This window comes from Leuresthes tenuis, unplaced genomic scaffold (genome assembly GCF_036924035.1).
Source record: "Leuresthes tenuis unplaced genomic scaffold, fLeuTen1.0.hap1 SCAF_11, whole genome shotgun sequence".
NCBI lineage: Eukaryota > Metazoa > Chordata > Actinopteri > Atheriniformes > Atherinopsidae > Leuresthes > Leuresthes tenuis.
In genome coordinates this window covers 23606290-23621971 of record NW_027325365.1, presented here as the reverse complement: position 1 = coordinate 23621971, position 15682 = coordinate 23606290, and the positions used below count along the sequence as shown (strand labels likewise).

Below are 15682 nucleotides of genomic sequence, written 5' to 3'. Positions count from 1 at the left end.
AATATATTATCTCATCGGGGCTGCACGGTGGTGTGGTGGTTAACCCCGTCACCTCACAGCAAGAGGGTTCCAGGTTCAACTCCCAGCTGGGGCCTTTCTGTGTGGAGTTTGCATGTTCTCTGTGTGGGTGTGGGTTCTTTCTGGGTACTCCAGCTTCCTTCCACCATCCAAAAACATGCATATTAGGTTAATTGTCCTTAGGAGTGAGCGTGTGTGTGTGGTTGTTTGTCTCTGTGTGGCGACCTGTCCAGGGTGTACCCTGCCTCTCGCCCGATGACTGTTGGGACAGACTGCAACCTGACCGGCAATTTATATGGTACGGATGGATATTATCTCATCAAGAATTTGATGGCAGCAATGTGCTTAGAAGAAGTTGGGGAAGCCTGGAAAAGTTGGTGTTGTCAAAAAGACGCCTAGAAAAGGAATTTCAGAATAATGTTCCTCATTATAAAATGATGAAGACTTTGACTAGTCCATAATATACTGTACATAATATAACAAAAGAATTCAAGAATCTAGATGCCTTTCTGTGATCAAGGGACATATTGAAAAACATGTCCCTGAGCTTTGGGCCCTCAGGCAGCACTGCTTAAAAAACAGATACGATTCTGTCCTGGAAAACTTCCAGAAATCTTTGTCTGTGAAAATCGTTCATCATGCCATCCACAAATCCAGGTGAATGCAGGTCTCTGGGCCATCGCTCATTTAAAATGGACTTCGGTAAAGTGGAAAACTGTTTTATGGTCAGATTAATCAAAATATGATTTTTTTTAATGGAAATCATGGATACTGTATCCTCCAGGCTAAAGAGAAAAAGGCCATCCAGCTTGTTATCGGTTCCCAGTTCAAAAGGCTGCATCTCTCATGGTGTAGAGGTGCATTAGTGTCCACGGGACTGGCAATTTGCTCATCTGGAAGGGCACCATCATTTACCCATTCAGGCAACATGTTTTTCAAAGAAGGCCTTGCATGTCTCAGCAATAAAAACACTAAACCACATATCCCATCTGTTACAACAGCATGGCTTTGTTGTAGAAGAGTCTGGGTGCTGGACTGGCCTGCCTGCAGTCCAGATCTTTCCCCAGCTGAAAACACTCGGTACTTCATGAAACACAAAATACAACAAAGAAGAGCCAGGACTCTTGAGCTCCTGCAATCCTACATCAGACAAGAATGGGACAAGATTTCTCTCCTAAAGGTCCAGCAACTGCTCCCCTCAGTTCTGAGATGTTTACAGACTGCTGTTAAAAGAAGAGGTACACAGTGGTAAAGATGGCCCCCCGTCCCAAGCTTTTTTAGACGGGTTGCTGCCATCAACTTCAAGAGGCTTAAATATTGGTTTATGATATTTGCAATTGACCTGACATAAAACACAATTTGCAGTTGTTCAGAGGCCTGGAGAAGAAGCAAAGCAAATGACCCCAGTTTTCCTAAAGTGTTTTTTAAAAAAAGAGGGAGAAATGAGTGATAGAAATGTGATAAGAAAGAAAGAAGTGATAGAATCATATGTAATCATGGAGTAGTTTGCTGCTGCTGCTGGTGTCAAACCTGCATATTCCTTTGATGTTAGATTCTCCAGTTCTTTTCTATCCTGAATTACATTTATAAAGTGCAAAATTCCAGAAAACATGCACCCCCCCACAAACCCTACATGTGCTGTGTGGCTTTGCCATCATTGCACATAGTGGCAACACAAGCCTTCTGCTCTTATGGGCGTCACATATGCACACCAGAGGAGAAGACAGATATTTGACTGCACTCTGGTCTTCTTCACCTGGATGGATTTACTTCTGTAGCATGAAAACTGCAGTAAAACCTGGGTCGCTTGTTTGGAGATGTGCTAGGATTAATTAGTATTTTAATTGCAGTCTGTAAGCTTGTTTGTGTTTTTTGTCTGGGTTTAACCACCATTGATCACTCTCCTGCAAACAATGCTGGAAGTGATGCAGCCTGATCAGTTTTGTTTGATAAGTGTAGCCAAATTTCATATTCACACAGCAGCCCAGATTGTGCCTCTTGGACTGTTTTTATTCTTTAAAATCAGTTGTAGTTTGATTAAGGAGCAACATTTTAACCGAGAGTTTAACTAGCAGCCTGTTTATTTAAGAACAAGAGGAAAAATAAATCAATTCAGGCCAGTCATCAGTGTCACGCGGCCCTCATGTTCAGTCTTGTCACTACTCCTGATGACGTGAACTTTCCAATCACAGGCTCCTCACCACTGAAGGGAGCAGTCTTACTCATATATCAGCCGTCTCCAGAAGCTATAATTACACACTGCTGGGATACATAAAATGAAAAAGAGGGGATGGATTGTGCTTTCGTGTTAGAAGAAGTAGAAACAGCTGCATCTAGTGGAGAAAATCCATTTCCAAGCTCCAAGGGAGGCCAGGACACGGCTGTGTGTGTCAGCGCATGTGCTGCACCCACAGGGGGGTTTGGTTCAGTTTCCTACCGGCGGCACAGTTAGGGAACAGAACAAAGTCTGCACAATAACAGGAAAGTGGATAATTCAAAGCCAGAAATATGGATTGGGAAATCATGGGAATCTGTGAAAGCCATTGATCAGAATGCAGCAGCAAAAACCTGCTTTTTTTGTCTCTCGTCTGCTTTATTATCATGAAAAGTTTTACAAGTCAAAGCCAGCTTTACCACAGTGTTTTTGTGTTAAATCAGTTAAAAAAAAAAAAAAAAACTAAAAAAACAAGCAAATTATCCAACCAGCGCCACCGAACAATCACAGAAGAGTGTTTCCTGGACTGTGTCAAAGATGGGTTTGCATGCCAACGGTCCAATTACAGCCTTATCTGTCCACGTCTGGTGGAACATATATCAGAGACGTGTTTTCTCTAAGCACATAACTCTCAAGACTAAGAATTTGAAATTGCTGTGCATGCAAACACACTTGCAGGTGTATCAGTAACCGTTTCATAAGATATGAATTGAGATTCACACAAAGATTACAACAGCGTTAATAAACTGGTGACAAGATTTAATTTACCAGATGAAGACGCAGTTTAATTGTCTCCTTAAGTTCTCTAGGATAAAAAAAAAAAAGCCAGAGAGGGAGATTTACATGTATTTAAGACTCAAAACATTCTCTTAACTGGCCTTGTGTTGGTGGTTACTTTTCAAAACATTGTTAGCAGTATAAATAACAGTTTACAGTAAGATCAAACTCCATGAATTGAGTGCCGTGAGTGTCAGTGAAGCATGGGAGGGAGTGGTAATGGGGCGAGTCTCCTGGAGCAGTCTAGCTAAGCTCCCGAGGCTCACGTGCTGAAACTGTAGGCTCAGCATCATCTGCTGCAGGCTTCTCACAGGGACCCCCACCTCCATATTTGCTCTTTAAAGAACGTCCCAAAAACTGCCAGTACTCCTTACGAATGGTGTCCTTCTCCTGTGCCAGAAGCTCACAAATCTTAAAAGGAGGAGGAAAATAAAACACGAGAGATCAGAGAGGCTCACTGGTGGCACAAAATTCTGTGAAACCTGGATATAAAATTGGTATTTACATGTTTAAGTCTGCAATAGCACTTACATGTAACGCCTTATTTAAAGTTTCCTCTGGTTTCTCCGCATTTTTCTTTTTGACACAGTTCTCCAAGGCATCTTCGTAGCAGTCAAACAGGAAGGCTAGAAGGTAGGTTGAGCAATGCGTGTCCTTCAGCTCCAGGACCCTCTCAAGCAGGCCGGGCTGAGATGACAGACCTCTGTCTTGCAGCATCCTTTAAGAAACAGAAGGAAAAAATTAACCTTTTCCATTTATAATAACTGAATCTCCTTTTGGTAAAACAACTGTGGCTTGTGATACACACTGAATATCTGATTGGGGACGCCGCCCTGAAATATCATCTTCCATTTTTACTCCTTTCAGATTTCCAGGGATTTAAATTGATCATTCATTTTTACTTACCCTTTCATATAATTCCATGCACTTTCATTATGAGGAGCCTTCCTGATCTGGTTCAGACAATACCTAACAAAAAGAGAGGAAAGTCAGCAAAATGGATGCAACAAAACTTCACACTCCAACTGAAGGCAGGCGGAATGATTCTCTTTTAGCCAATACTGCTTCCTCAACAAACCTCGTCATAGAAGGAACTTCAAAATGACTCCCACATTTAATTTAGCTTTAAAAAGCACAAAATATCATCCACATTTTGAAGAAAACCACTTACTGAATCTCTCTCTCCACAACAGCCGGATCAGAGAAGCCTGTAGTGTGCGAAATGACAAAATGCCTCTGGTTCCAGGCGGAGTTATTCCTCACATCTTCTTCCAGAAGAGTCTCCACAAATTCCAGCTCTTTGTCCCACAGTTTGTACTCCTGTGATTGAGGAAGATAACACCACACCATCAGGCAGCAAAAAGAATAAGTGAAAGATTCGGACGGGCAGAGTACACCGGTTTTCCGCCTTTAGTTTTGAGGCCAACCTCTCAGCCTACCTACCTGGATGACCCACTGTCTGTGCTGCCACGCGTGGTAGTTCTTCGCATCTTGGCTGAGAATGTCTGCAATGAACTCCAGTTCCTCAGACGGGTCTTTCAACCACTCCACCACCATACGTCTGTGATGCCTGGAACAGCAGTGAGGAAACCATTGCGTCATATTTTCATTGACACGCAATACCGACCCCACTGTCGGTATTCTGCCTCTACGGTTCTGATATATCAGTGTAATCAGAGAATTTCACTGTGTTTGTTCCCCTTCACAAAGCTTGTTTCATTCAAAAATCTCCAAATCGATGAAAACACATACAGTAATCTAAGGGAAATGCGGCATATACCTACATTCGTGAAACTAGAACCATCAAATGTCTTGTATGAAAAAGATTGCTATAAAACAAATTAACCATCTGACCCGTTTGGACTCCATTCCTCAAAAATTCAGAATCGAGACTTATTAAGAACTTATCAAGAAACACAACAGATGCCATAACCCCAGCCTCGTGCTCCCTTTCTCCTCCAACTCCTCCTCTGTTAAGACGTGATGTGGAAGGAATATGCCAGCACTCACCAGACTTGGTAGTTTTTAGGCTGCTCCTCGATAATGTTAGTAATGTATCTCATCTCCTCTCTCAGGTCCTTTGATAGTGCTTGCAATAGTACTCGCCTGTAGTGCCTAAACAGTTCCAAATCCAGGGTTAGACTATTCTTGAAAACACCTTTTCATTCAGAATACATGCAAGGAAAAATGATTGCATCACAAACTGTCATTCAGGACTGACTACAAAATGACATCTTGTCAGACACCGTGATATCAAAGTATCAGTTCAACAGAGCCAGGGCCTGACGACAGGAGCAGTCTCCTCAGAACTATCGGTGGGCCTTTTAGCAAGCCCTTCTTTTAAATGTCATCATATGTTTTAGGCAGAACATCACCGCTCTTGCTCTCCCGCTCACCAGACTGTGTAATTTGCAGCATTCAGATCAATGGCATCGGCCGTCAAAGCAAAAGCCCGATCACTTCTTTCATCTTTCTTCAGGAGTGCACGGAAATAGTCATACACATCAGAGACTGTTGGGAGAAAAAAACATGCTGATCAGTTGTGCAACATTCCTGAAACGCGATTGTTTGTGTTGTAGGGTGCGTTTTGTGACCACACGAGCTCATCACGTTTACTTCTGTGGTGTCTTGTAATTCATGTGGCTCTCATTTGAGAACATTTGCTACAAGCTTACACTTTTCAGAGTAGGCGATCTTCACTACGGGATTTGGTCCTTCATCCTGTGGAACAGGCTCCAGGTCAGTCCAATCCTTTCTGTCTCTGAAGCACAAAAACACGGTGGAAGGTAACGTGGCAGTGCAACTCTAATAGCTTTGCTGCTCTCGTTAACGTTTCATACTTCCATTATCATAATTAATATTCACTTGTCTTAAGTAGAGAGAAACTTGCACAACTAAACCATCTCGGTAGCACATCGGAACTTCAGTGAGTTGCTGTTACATGTTGTCATGTGACAAATATTACTCAAGCTGACTTTAAGGTAGAAATTTTTTTTAACATATCATCACAATAAACTTTACAACGAAAAAGTGCCCTCAATTACGGCAGCAACAGAAGCTAAGTTAGCCACCCAAACAAATCGGGTAAATGACAGTCATACACTACCTGTAAAAGATATATCGAGTCGGGTCAACACCATAAACATCCCCGAATTGGTCATCAGCCTCTACATTAAACTCGTCGTCTTCTTTGACCTCCGCAGCTTCATTTAAAGTTTCCTCGACAACTGACATTGCTAACTTATTAGCTTAACCGCAGATGCAGCAATGTTCCGGGAGGAAAGAGGAAAACGTCACTTCCTGTGCGGGAGAAAGCAGCGTTTCGACGATGCAGTTCATTCTTTCTTTGTTTTTCATTTTATTAAGCAGTGTGCGGAGTCATTGAAAATGTAAATGCACATCTGCAAAAAAAAAAAAAAAAACTGTTGACCGACCGAAAAATATAACCGACTTACCGTGTGTCAATGTGTCCAAATATCCCCTAGTGTTTAAGTTCATGTATGAGTTTTTCATCATCACGTCTTAACATAACACTGTGAGATCCATTTTGGTTGTAGGCTTTGGACTTCAGATTGTATGCAATCTCAGGTCATCACAGGATAGTTTAGAACTTCCTTTAAGCTGTCAAACAGCACTGATAAAACACTTTGGATTATGTTTCCATTTTTCTTGGGAGCTGTTTGTTGTGGGAACACAAGGCCTGGTGCCTTGTGTAGCTATTCTTCTCTTATGCATGAATGTGACTAGTTGCATTTAAGGAAACACTGCCGCAATTAAAGTCTCACTTTATATATACAAGTCACAAGCAATTGGATTTTACATTCAAGCTGTTGTGCAGCACTTAAACCTGGGGCATCAGAATCAGCTTACAGTCACTAAAAACCACAAACGGTGACAAACTCACATCTACTTCTTGAAAGCAAGGTCAAGCTGAACTTTATTTTCATCAACAACTCTGGACATTATAAAAATAAATAGATGATTCACAGTCAGTGGATTGTTATACAAACTGTTATCAAAATTATGTATCAGCCAGAACAAAGAATTAAACACATGCATAATCACCATTCCATGAATGTGTACATGTTCTGAATACTTGTTGCTATTGTTTTGCAAATAACAAAATCTGCCCCCCCCCCCCCCCCCCCCCCAAAAAAAGAACCAGTTGATAGAATATAAAAAAATCACCATTCAAATTACACAACTATGCAGGTTGAATACGCTTCCTTCTGACCGCTTCTCAACGATGGCTTGACTCAAACGTGTGTTCAGTGGCTGTCTTCCTGATCCAGTCCATGTTTTTCAATGTAACGCCTGGAAGAGAAAACTAGATTAAATACTGTCAGTTGCACTTCAGCAAACCTCCTGTCTAGTTCTCGACTAATTTTGAATGCATAAATGTGGTCCTGGCCCAAAATTCAACTGAATGTGATGTGTTTCGGTCAACTCCCCAACAGTCAGACTTCCAAAAAAAGCTTCTAAAATATTACTATCACGTCAGAGCAAATAGTTGTTTCTTAAGTATCTGGACAAAGTTGTTGGGTAAAACATCTTGTGATCTTCAGTTACATTTCTGCTGGAGTTCATCTCTATGTGGAATGAATGCTGAGCAACAGATGCAACCCCGCGAATGTATTCAAGTAAATCTCAAGACAAATGAATATTGCATTACTGTTCACCCCGACAACAACGGCAAGATGTTGTGCATAATGAGGTGGCTCTGGCTCTCATCTAAGGTGTCTTATTAATATGAGCCAAACGGAGAGGAGACATTATGAATCAGTCCAAATATATCTGATTAAAACAGTTGGGGAGAAAAATTAAAGTACCAAAAAATGCAGGTTTCCCTGCCATCTCAGCTGTAACGTCAGAACAAATCCAGCTTCTCTTGCTAATCTTTTCCCTCTTAAATCTCTTACCTTCGTGCAAAATTATACAGTGCTTCCTTTCGTTCCTGGAGAGACAAATGTCTGTCAGCTGGTGATTTCCCAAAGCTTTTGGCAGCAGGCTGGGGATAAAAAGAAAAGACAATAATTCATTCAGGAAAAACAACATCCAGACAGAATTTACCATACAAAACAGGAGCCAAAAACACTGATGATGCCTGACACTAAAAGTTCCCTCAGAGGTCATACAGAGGTCAGAGGTCGTGCCTCAGGTTGTAATTTGGAGCTATATAAATAAAGTGAATTAAATTTAATTGAATGTCCAAGTGGCTCAAAGGTCAGTGACACCAGATGTTCCAACAACTTGTTATTATGTTTTGGCTCATTAAAACGATAAAACATTCAGTAGCTCAACTATAATTCAATATTCTTTCATTGCAGTTTATGATTCTCCAGCAAAATTCCAGGAACCCTGAACTTATAACATTTCTATACGATTTTAATTAATCCAAAGTGAACAAAGAGGTGGCAGCATTCAGAAATGTCAGACCTTTATGGTTGGAGCAGAGCCGGAAGAAAAGGAGCTGATCTTAGAAGCCCCAAACGTCGACATCCCAGTTGCTTCCACCGTGGTTTCCTCTCTGTTCTCCAGCAGATTTGTGATGGTGGTGTCCACACAGTTGGTTTTAGCTGCGCACAATCAAGTGACAACTGTGACTTTATGGCAACACAAAACCAGGTGAGAGTTTTTAAAAGTACATGATGATACAGCTGGGGACAATGATTGGACAGCGTGGATGGAGAACGCACATGATCATTCAAACTCCATCTGAAGATTTGGAAATTTCTAAAATACGATATATGAACACGCATTCAACAGACAGGTCTGGAGAGATGCATTCAGTCTGTTCACTTTCCAACTGCATTGTCTTTAGAAAAACTTACAAATATAAACAAACCTAAATATGATGTCAGCAACACACCTAAAAAACACTGGAAGAAAGTCTTATTTTCATCAGTGTCATATCATCCTTCCACTGTTTAATGTTTGCTTTTGCACCTTTAACAACCTACACGGTTCGTTCATGGATTTGGTGGCAAAGGTAGAATGTACACCAGCTGAGCCCTACCCAAGTCCTTTGTGATGACATTCAGCGGGACGTGAGGCAGCACGTCCTTCACCTGCTGGGCCATTTTGGCAATCCGATGATCATCTGTCCCCAAACTTGGAACCATAAATCCGAGCCCAATAGAGCCAGGTGTGACACCTGTGTTCACAAAAAGAAATAGCTGACATCCCTAAAACTCCAATACAACGAACTTCCGTGAGTACGGAGTCCCGCTTACTGTGGAATCAGCGGATTTACTTACTTGTAGATGTTTGTGGTACAGAATGTCTTTTCCTTTTAATGTGCTCTGCTTTATCAGCTTTAGTGATCTTTGTGGATACTAAGCCAAGTTCACCAGCTAGTAGCTGGGCAAGAAGACACAAATAAGATAGATTCATTAAAAGGAGAAATGAAAAAATCTGTGCAAATATCAAATATATAATAATGTGCTTTTAAGGAACTATGGCGAGTGCCTTGAAGTGCGCTAAATAGTGATGTAATACAGCTGCTGGTGTGATTTTCTATTTTTAAAACATATACCCACATGAATCCGCTCAACTGACACCCTCTTACCTCCTGAAGTTTGTTGGCAAATTCCTGCGTGGACTCGCCGTCTTGTCTGGACACTGGTGGTAGCCAACTGGGATAAAATGCAAGACAAAAAAACAAACAAAAAAAGAGGCTTCCTTAAAAGGCAATGTTAATATTTAGAACTCAGAGCTAAGAAAACTAAATGCTCTAGAAATGTAATTCTACCATGCGAACTGAGACGCTCATTGATGGGCATTAGCAGCTACAGTACATAAGTCTGGTGGTTTTATCTGTGCCAAATCGCTTGCCTCAAAGTGTTATTGTCATCTCCAAGAAAACAATTATCTTGCTAGTTGAATATATATAATAAATCAAATTCAAAACAACAATGTTTAATAGAAATGACACAAATTATTTAGTACCTTACATGATACACTGTACATGGAACAAAAAATGTCCATAAAAGCTCCATTAGCCAACTGGACTCCGGTGTGCTCTGTGGATGGACAACAGGTTATCAATTCAAACACGTTTCGTTTCGCCACAGAGAATACACGGACAGTGAAAGTTATAGAGGTGGCTCCAAACCAAACTTTAACTATTTACAAATATCCTCACTTATTACAAAAACCAATCATCAGCTACAGAAGCTCACAGGTACACGACAAAATCATTCTTAGTTCTGTGGTGGGTGGATTGGATTAAAGCAGCCTGCCACTTCTCGGACATTTCACACATTTGCTGACAGCTTTTCACAGCTGGAAAGTGGCATCTCAGAGCATTACACTTTGCTATTAAAGTGTAGTCCCATTTTATTAAAGTTTTTCACTATACAAAATGCTGTACATCTCAATGTTCCTTTAAACATAAAACACACAGAAATCACAGTGGTGCTGTAGTGCATTATTCCATCACAGTATAAAAATTATCTTTGAAGTTTAAATAACGTTACCAAAGAAACCAGTGGTCTGGTCACCCGTAAGGCCACAGGTTGGATGGATTCAGTCAGGGAGAAAGGCCAAGAACTGTCAAGAAAATATACACATTTAATGTGTGTGTGGGACTGAATGGTGGGAGCTAATTAAGCTAAGTATTTAGGCCATGACACAGTGTCATTTTTACCCTGTACACAATCATAATGGGTGGCAAAGGAGGCAATCAAGATCTGACTGAAGTGTACTGTACATAAAATATAATTTATACCATGAGAAACCTGTATTTCTCAAGCGCTAAACAGTTAAAAAAAAAGAAAAAAGATGAAATTTAACTGTACAGAGTTACAATGTTTATTCTGCTGAAATTCAATCAAATGCTGCACATCTGATAGGACTGCCCTTCATATTATAGCTGAATAATAACTAAAAGCAACATGGGTCTCACACAGTTAAAGACATTAATCTGGCTGAGTCAATAAAAGGAATGAATCAGCTCAGCAGATGTTTCCACTTCCTCGAACCAGTTTCTCTGCATCTCTAAAGGGAATTCAGCAGGAAGAATCAACCACCAAAGTAATTCATTTCCACCCCAAAGCTCTGTGAAATAGAGAGAAGAACTCGACTGACTTCATTGTATAACTCTTTTTTTCTTTTTTGTACAACCAACAGCATCGGCATACGTGGTTTCCCCCTCACTGCCCCCATATGTTTGGCAACCTATTAACCTATTAAGTTTTAAGTGTGACTTGTTGTCTCCTGAGTGTTTCCCTTGCAACATTGGGTGTCTTTTCTGACCCTTCCAATGTTTCAGCGAGGGACCGGAAATTCCAAAAATTCTTTCAATCTAGTTGGTGACAGTGTAACCCCACAAGCTTTTCTCCTGCCCACGATCCTGTGCTGATTCAGTGTGTGTGCATTAAGAGGGGAGGGGCAGACGTAATCTGAGCATTTGAGAGAGAAAGGGCCTGAAACACTTCACATGACACTATTTTGGAAAGACAAAAATTCCAAACATGGCTGTTATTGTACCTCCAGTCCCACCCAGCATTTATATTTTGGGTGGGAAACCCTGGGATGTATTGCCAAACATACTTGGGCGGCTGTTATGGTGCGCTCAGTTATCAATATGTGAGAAGCACTGACATTTATTTCCTGTCACAAAAAACAAATGTGCAGTCCTCAGCAAGAGAAAACGGCCATGATTTCACAAACTAGGTGATTGTATCCTTCAACAACTTGGTCCACACTAACCTGAACTTGAGCAGCCCAGCGCGGCCATTTGTGGTGTCCTCTTCAGGAAACAGGAGCAACGGTGCGGTGCCTTCAGTGGAGCAGTACCTCTGGAGAGTCTCTCCTATTGCACCCTGGCCAGTTGCAGAATGGATTTCCATGAAGCCTCTTGCCCAACACACAAAGCCTGTGGAGCCCTCCAACTGGGGCTGGTGAACAGAAAAACACAATGCAAGCTCACCAAAAACTGCTCTCTTAGTTTTATATATAAAAAAAAAATTTTAAAAGGCAAAGGCAGCAAATGTAAGCCCTTTTCACAAGGCTCTCGTGCCTTTGGTGTGCACTGGTGGTTTCTATGCAAGTATGAAGAAAGAAAGGGTGTTGGGGGGGGTGTTGAAGTCGATATGTTGCTTACACGTCAGACTGGTATGTGTGTGTACGGATGCGCCAGCATGGCAAAACACACTGAACTTTCCAACAATGCTGGTGTCGCTCAGCTGATTTGGCGGTTCTGGCTTAATGTGTTTATGCACACTTGTGGTGCTAAAGCGCCTCCATTTCATTTGTGTGAATAACTACAGCGGTGGCTCAATAGGAATGTCTTTTGCATGCCAATATATAGCGACCACTGTGTGAAAAGGGCTATATGTAAGGTCAATTTTTTCAACTTAGGGATAGTACCATGGTTTCAATCTCAATTAAATTTCTGCAACTGACTTCTTTCTTTTAAATAAAACGTGTCACCGTGCCAGAATTCTAGCACAGTGCCTGAAAATGGAAAGCCATGTTTTGAAATTGTCTGAAAACATGAGACTTTAAAACGCCCTCATGCGTCAGCACACATATTTGCACTGAAAGAATTGACAGTAATTTCCAGCCGCTCAAGATTGGACACAGAACATGATGTACTTTCATCTTACAGTTTCACCAGGAGAGTATTCAGTGGCTCAGATGTGATATGGTGATATCATAAGAGTGATCTAAAAATGGAACATAAGTGCTCCAGTTATTAATATAAAAAGAAGCTCAAGAAAACTAAAGTCAGTCATATATAACATCAATTCTGTAATATCATTCAAAGCTTTGATTTAAATAGCATGTAGTTAAATGCGAAATGTACAATAACATCACTTCAGTCATGTAAACTGATGCGTGCCAACAGGTGTTAACTGAGAGTACTGCCCAAATGTTTCAAACCTGCTGCATAACAAGGTTCAGCATGCAAACATTACATGTAAAACACTGTGAAGCACTCACAGTATTGCAGGAGGTCAGGAGGTTCATTATATTGTGGTCAAACTCTGTCACATGATTGCAAATGTACAGCTTGGTGTTTTTGTCCCTGGAGCGAGGATTTCTCTGTCTCACATGCATGCCCAGCACTGAACACATAACCCTCACAATGAATCTAAAAGCAAAAAGAAAAAAAAGCAAATGTAAACATTTCATGATTAGAAACAAAAAGTCACAGAAATTAGCAACATTTTGAGCATCTCCGATTCAACCCAATGTGCAATAAATCATTCTCAGCACAGGTTCGCAATGAACTCCATAATGGTTCATTTCAGCTGCTCTCACAGAAACCTCTCCCTCATTAAAACACTTTGTCCAATTATATGTCAGGGTTCATTAATCATGATGAAAAATTACCTTTATTCAACATGGAATTACTGTGAGTAATACCTTATATTGGCTAGCCATTTGACTTAATGTAAAGTAATTGAGAGACTAAATTTAAAGCGTTATCTGAAATGTGGTAGCGACCAATGCAGAAATTATTTCATAACATCAAAAGTTTGCATTCTACGTTTGAAAGCCACTGTTTACCTTACATTTCTATGAGTATCTGAACCATTGTTCTTTGTGCAGCGCATTTTAATGAGTCATAATGACACACTCTTGGCCGCTGCTGCCTTGACTATAAATGTTAGTGGGAGATGGATACTTTGAAAGACACACCTTCGAAGAAAGCTTTCTGGAAGTGCACAGCTGACCAGGAAAACGTGAACACCAATAAAAATCCGTATCAACATCAAACAAATGCCAACTGGAAAATAAATCAGCAACAGCAGGAGAACCACGGCATCTTTGGGAAACCTGTGCAAAGAATGGACCAGAGTGGCAAACAGCATCTTTAATACAATGTAACAAACAGGAAGAAGACTGAACAATGCATATATAGAACAGCGAGACTGCCTACTTGGCCATGCTAACCTATCAGCCAATATTAGCTTATTAGAAATTAATCAGTATTTGAGTGTGTTAGCTTGTAAGTATGATGAAATTGCAATACATGTCAAAGCAAATAGTGTATTCCTTTACCAGAAATACGTTTTACAGTTATAAATTGTCATCCCAACTATGCCTCTTGGTGGAAATCCAGCTATAAAAACTAATCTGAAGGATCTGTATGAACAACAGAGTTAAAACATAAAGTCCTCCATTTGCATCCTCCCTTCTTTACTCAATAACACACTAAAGGAGGCCGTTTACACTTTTTCACACGGTCGCTTCATGTAGGCTGAAATCTACACATACTTTGACCCCACACCTGTTCGTGAACTCCTGACCAGAAGTTTCAAATTTCTACTGCACTCACAGCTGAACGAACAAAACTAGGAGTTTCCGTCAGCTTTCCTTTTATACAAGTTTATTACATGTTTCACGACAGATATAGGCTTAAAAAATAGCTGTTGTTATGCATTTTGAAAGCACGATAGTGGTTCGATTATATTCAGAAATTGACCCAGGATCTGTATTGCTACACTTTTGTTTATGTGAAAAATGGGCCCTATTCTGATAACATGATAATCGTATTTTCTTTTAATCATGTCAAAGCCGTAGTCTGTACACTCCATAGCAATCTAAATGTAATAGTTCAAGGCATCTAACTGCAGAGGCGATAGTACAATGTGACGTGTACATAGCATTATAGCATTGCATAAGGTTTCATAAGAAATACCAGCAACCAAGTGTTAACGTCGCCAGCACCAGGCTAATTTGCCGCATTTCTCCCAAAATATTTGGTATCTCCTTTAAAAGCCCCAAACTACACTGGTTAGCTCAAAAACGATAAATGTCACCTTTGACATTCTAAAGTTACCGCTGTTATTCAACGCTCAGTCCTGGCTATCGTGGCTAATTAGCATTAGCTTAATGCTAACGATGGAGCTAATGTTAGCTAGCCGTTAGCTAGCCGTTAGCTGACTTACCGACGAAAGTCAAACATGTCCTCAATCCCCCGAGTCTCCATGTCTGCCAGTCGGACTTTGGTTTTGGCAGAGGCTAATGCTAAGAATACAACCAGACTGTTAAATATAGATTAGTCATAACGTTCACAGCAGCACTATGGTCACACAGTGGGTAACTGGCAACGAATTAGCGTTACTGTTTACTCGACAAGCTGGTGGTTTTACAAAAACGTATCAAGCAGTGAGGGCAAGCTCAGGATGTTAGCATAGCAGCTATCAACAGATGCTTCTTCCTGTGCGAGCACGGCTAACGCTAGCAGAAACAACACTGACACTTCCGACCGGAATTCTCAAAAATAAAAGTGGAGTTTCTTGAAGAGTAAATCGACCTGCTTTCTTAGCAGACTTTGGTATATTGTGTACACATTGTGTATATGTACATACTAAACATAATCGCAATGTTATTTTTCTGCGTTAATTTAATTTGTAACTGTGAATACAACAAAATTACAACAGCAGTCAGCTCCGTTACTTTCAAAATACTTTCATACTTTCTGATCCGTCAGAAGACATAGTTTGTCTCCCTCTAGTGTTTGAATTTAGTACATTTCAATTTACATTTAGGTCAGTGGAAGAAAAAATATTATAATATTGAATTCATGAGTTAATCAATACTCATTTGTGAAAAATTTTCAGTGGGATTTTATACACATTTTTTTCTATTTACTTACAGAAAAATGAATAGCAACAGAATAATTTGTAGTTCCCATGGAATTACCTTGATCATGTG

The 15682-nt window shown here is 40.5% G+C and overlaps 3 protein-coding genes across 3 annotated transcripts in view; 1 reads left to right on the top strand and 2 right to left on the bottom strand.

Annotated features, from left to right (window-relative positions):
• The window catches only part of pigg (phosphatidylinositol glycan anchor biosynthesis class G (EMM blood group)), a 154951-nt gene that overhangs the window by 92070 nt on the left and 47199 nt on the right, over nt 1-15682 (top strand). The window lies entirely within an intron of this gene.
• fnta (farnesyltransferase, CAAX box, subunit alpha) lies at nt 2562-6291 on the bottom strand. Its single transcript, XM_072396179.1, has 9 exons — nt 6117-6291; nt 5686-5771; nt 5407-5521; nt 5021-5125; nt 4454-4580; nt 4182-4330; nt 3917-3979; nt 3542-3728; nt 2562-3421 (listed from the first exon to the last, which is right to left on the bottom strand). Exons 1-9 carry the CDS (start codon nt 6242-6244, stop codon nt 3254-3256), a joined length of 1128 nt encoding a protein of 375 aa, XP_072252280.1. The 5' UTR covers nt 6245-6291; the 3' UTR covers nt 2562-3253.
• aup1 (AUP1 lipid droplet regulating VLDL assembly factor) lies at nt 6931-15345 on the bottom strand. Its single transcript, XM_072396199.1, has 12 exons — nt 14914-15345; nt 13661-13798; nt 12959-13109; nt 11723-11910; nt 10489-10561; nt 9959-10032; nt 9579-9645; nt 9268-9370; nt 9027-9164; nt 8447-8586; nt 7930-8018; nt 6931-7324 (listed from the first exon to the last, which is right to left on the bottom strand). The coding sequence occupies exons 1-12, from the start codon at nt 14952-14954 to the stop codon at nt 7279-7281; spliced, it is 1248 nt and encodes a 415-aa protein (XP_072252300.1). The 5' UTR covers nt 14955-15345; the 3' UTR covers nt 6931-7278.

Bases quoted from the DNA above. Each gene is read 5' to 3' on its own strand.
- fnta (XM_072396179.1), bottom strand. From the start codon at position 6,244: ATGTCAGTTGTCGAGGAAACTTTAAATGAAGCTGCGGAGGTCAAAGAA. The intron at 5,522-5,685 runs GTAAGCTTGTAG...TTCTCCCAACAG, and splicing joins GATCGCCTACTCTGAAAAGT to TCTCTGATGTGTATGACTAT. The intron at 3,422-3,541 runs GTAAGTGCTATT...CCTCCTTTTAAG, and splicing joins CTTTAAATAAGGCGTTACAT to ATTTGTGAGCTTCTGGCACA.
- aup1 (XM_072396199.1), bottom strand. From the start codon at position 14,954: ATGGAGACTCGGGGGATTGAGGACATGTTTGACTTTCGTCG. The intron at 13,110-13,660 runs GTGTGTCTTTCA...TTTTGCTTTTAG, and splicing joins CCAGAAAGCTTTCTTCGAAG to ATTCATTGTGAGGGTTATGT. The intron at 9,646-9,958 runs GTACTAAATAAT...ATTTTATCCCAG, and splicing joins TGTACAGTGTATCATGTAAG to TTGGCTACCACCAGTGTCCA.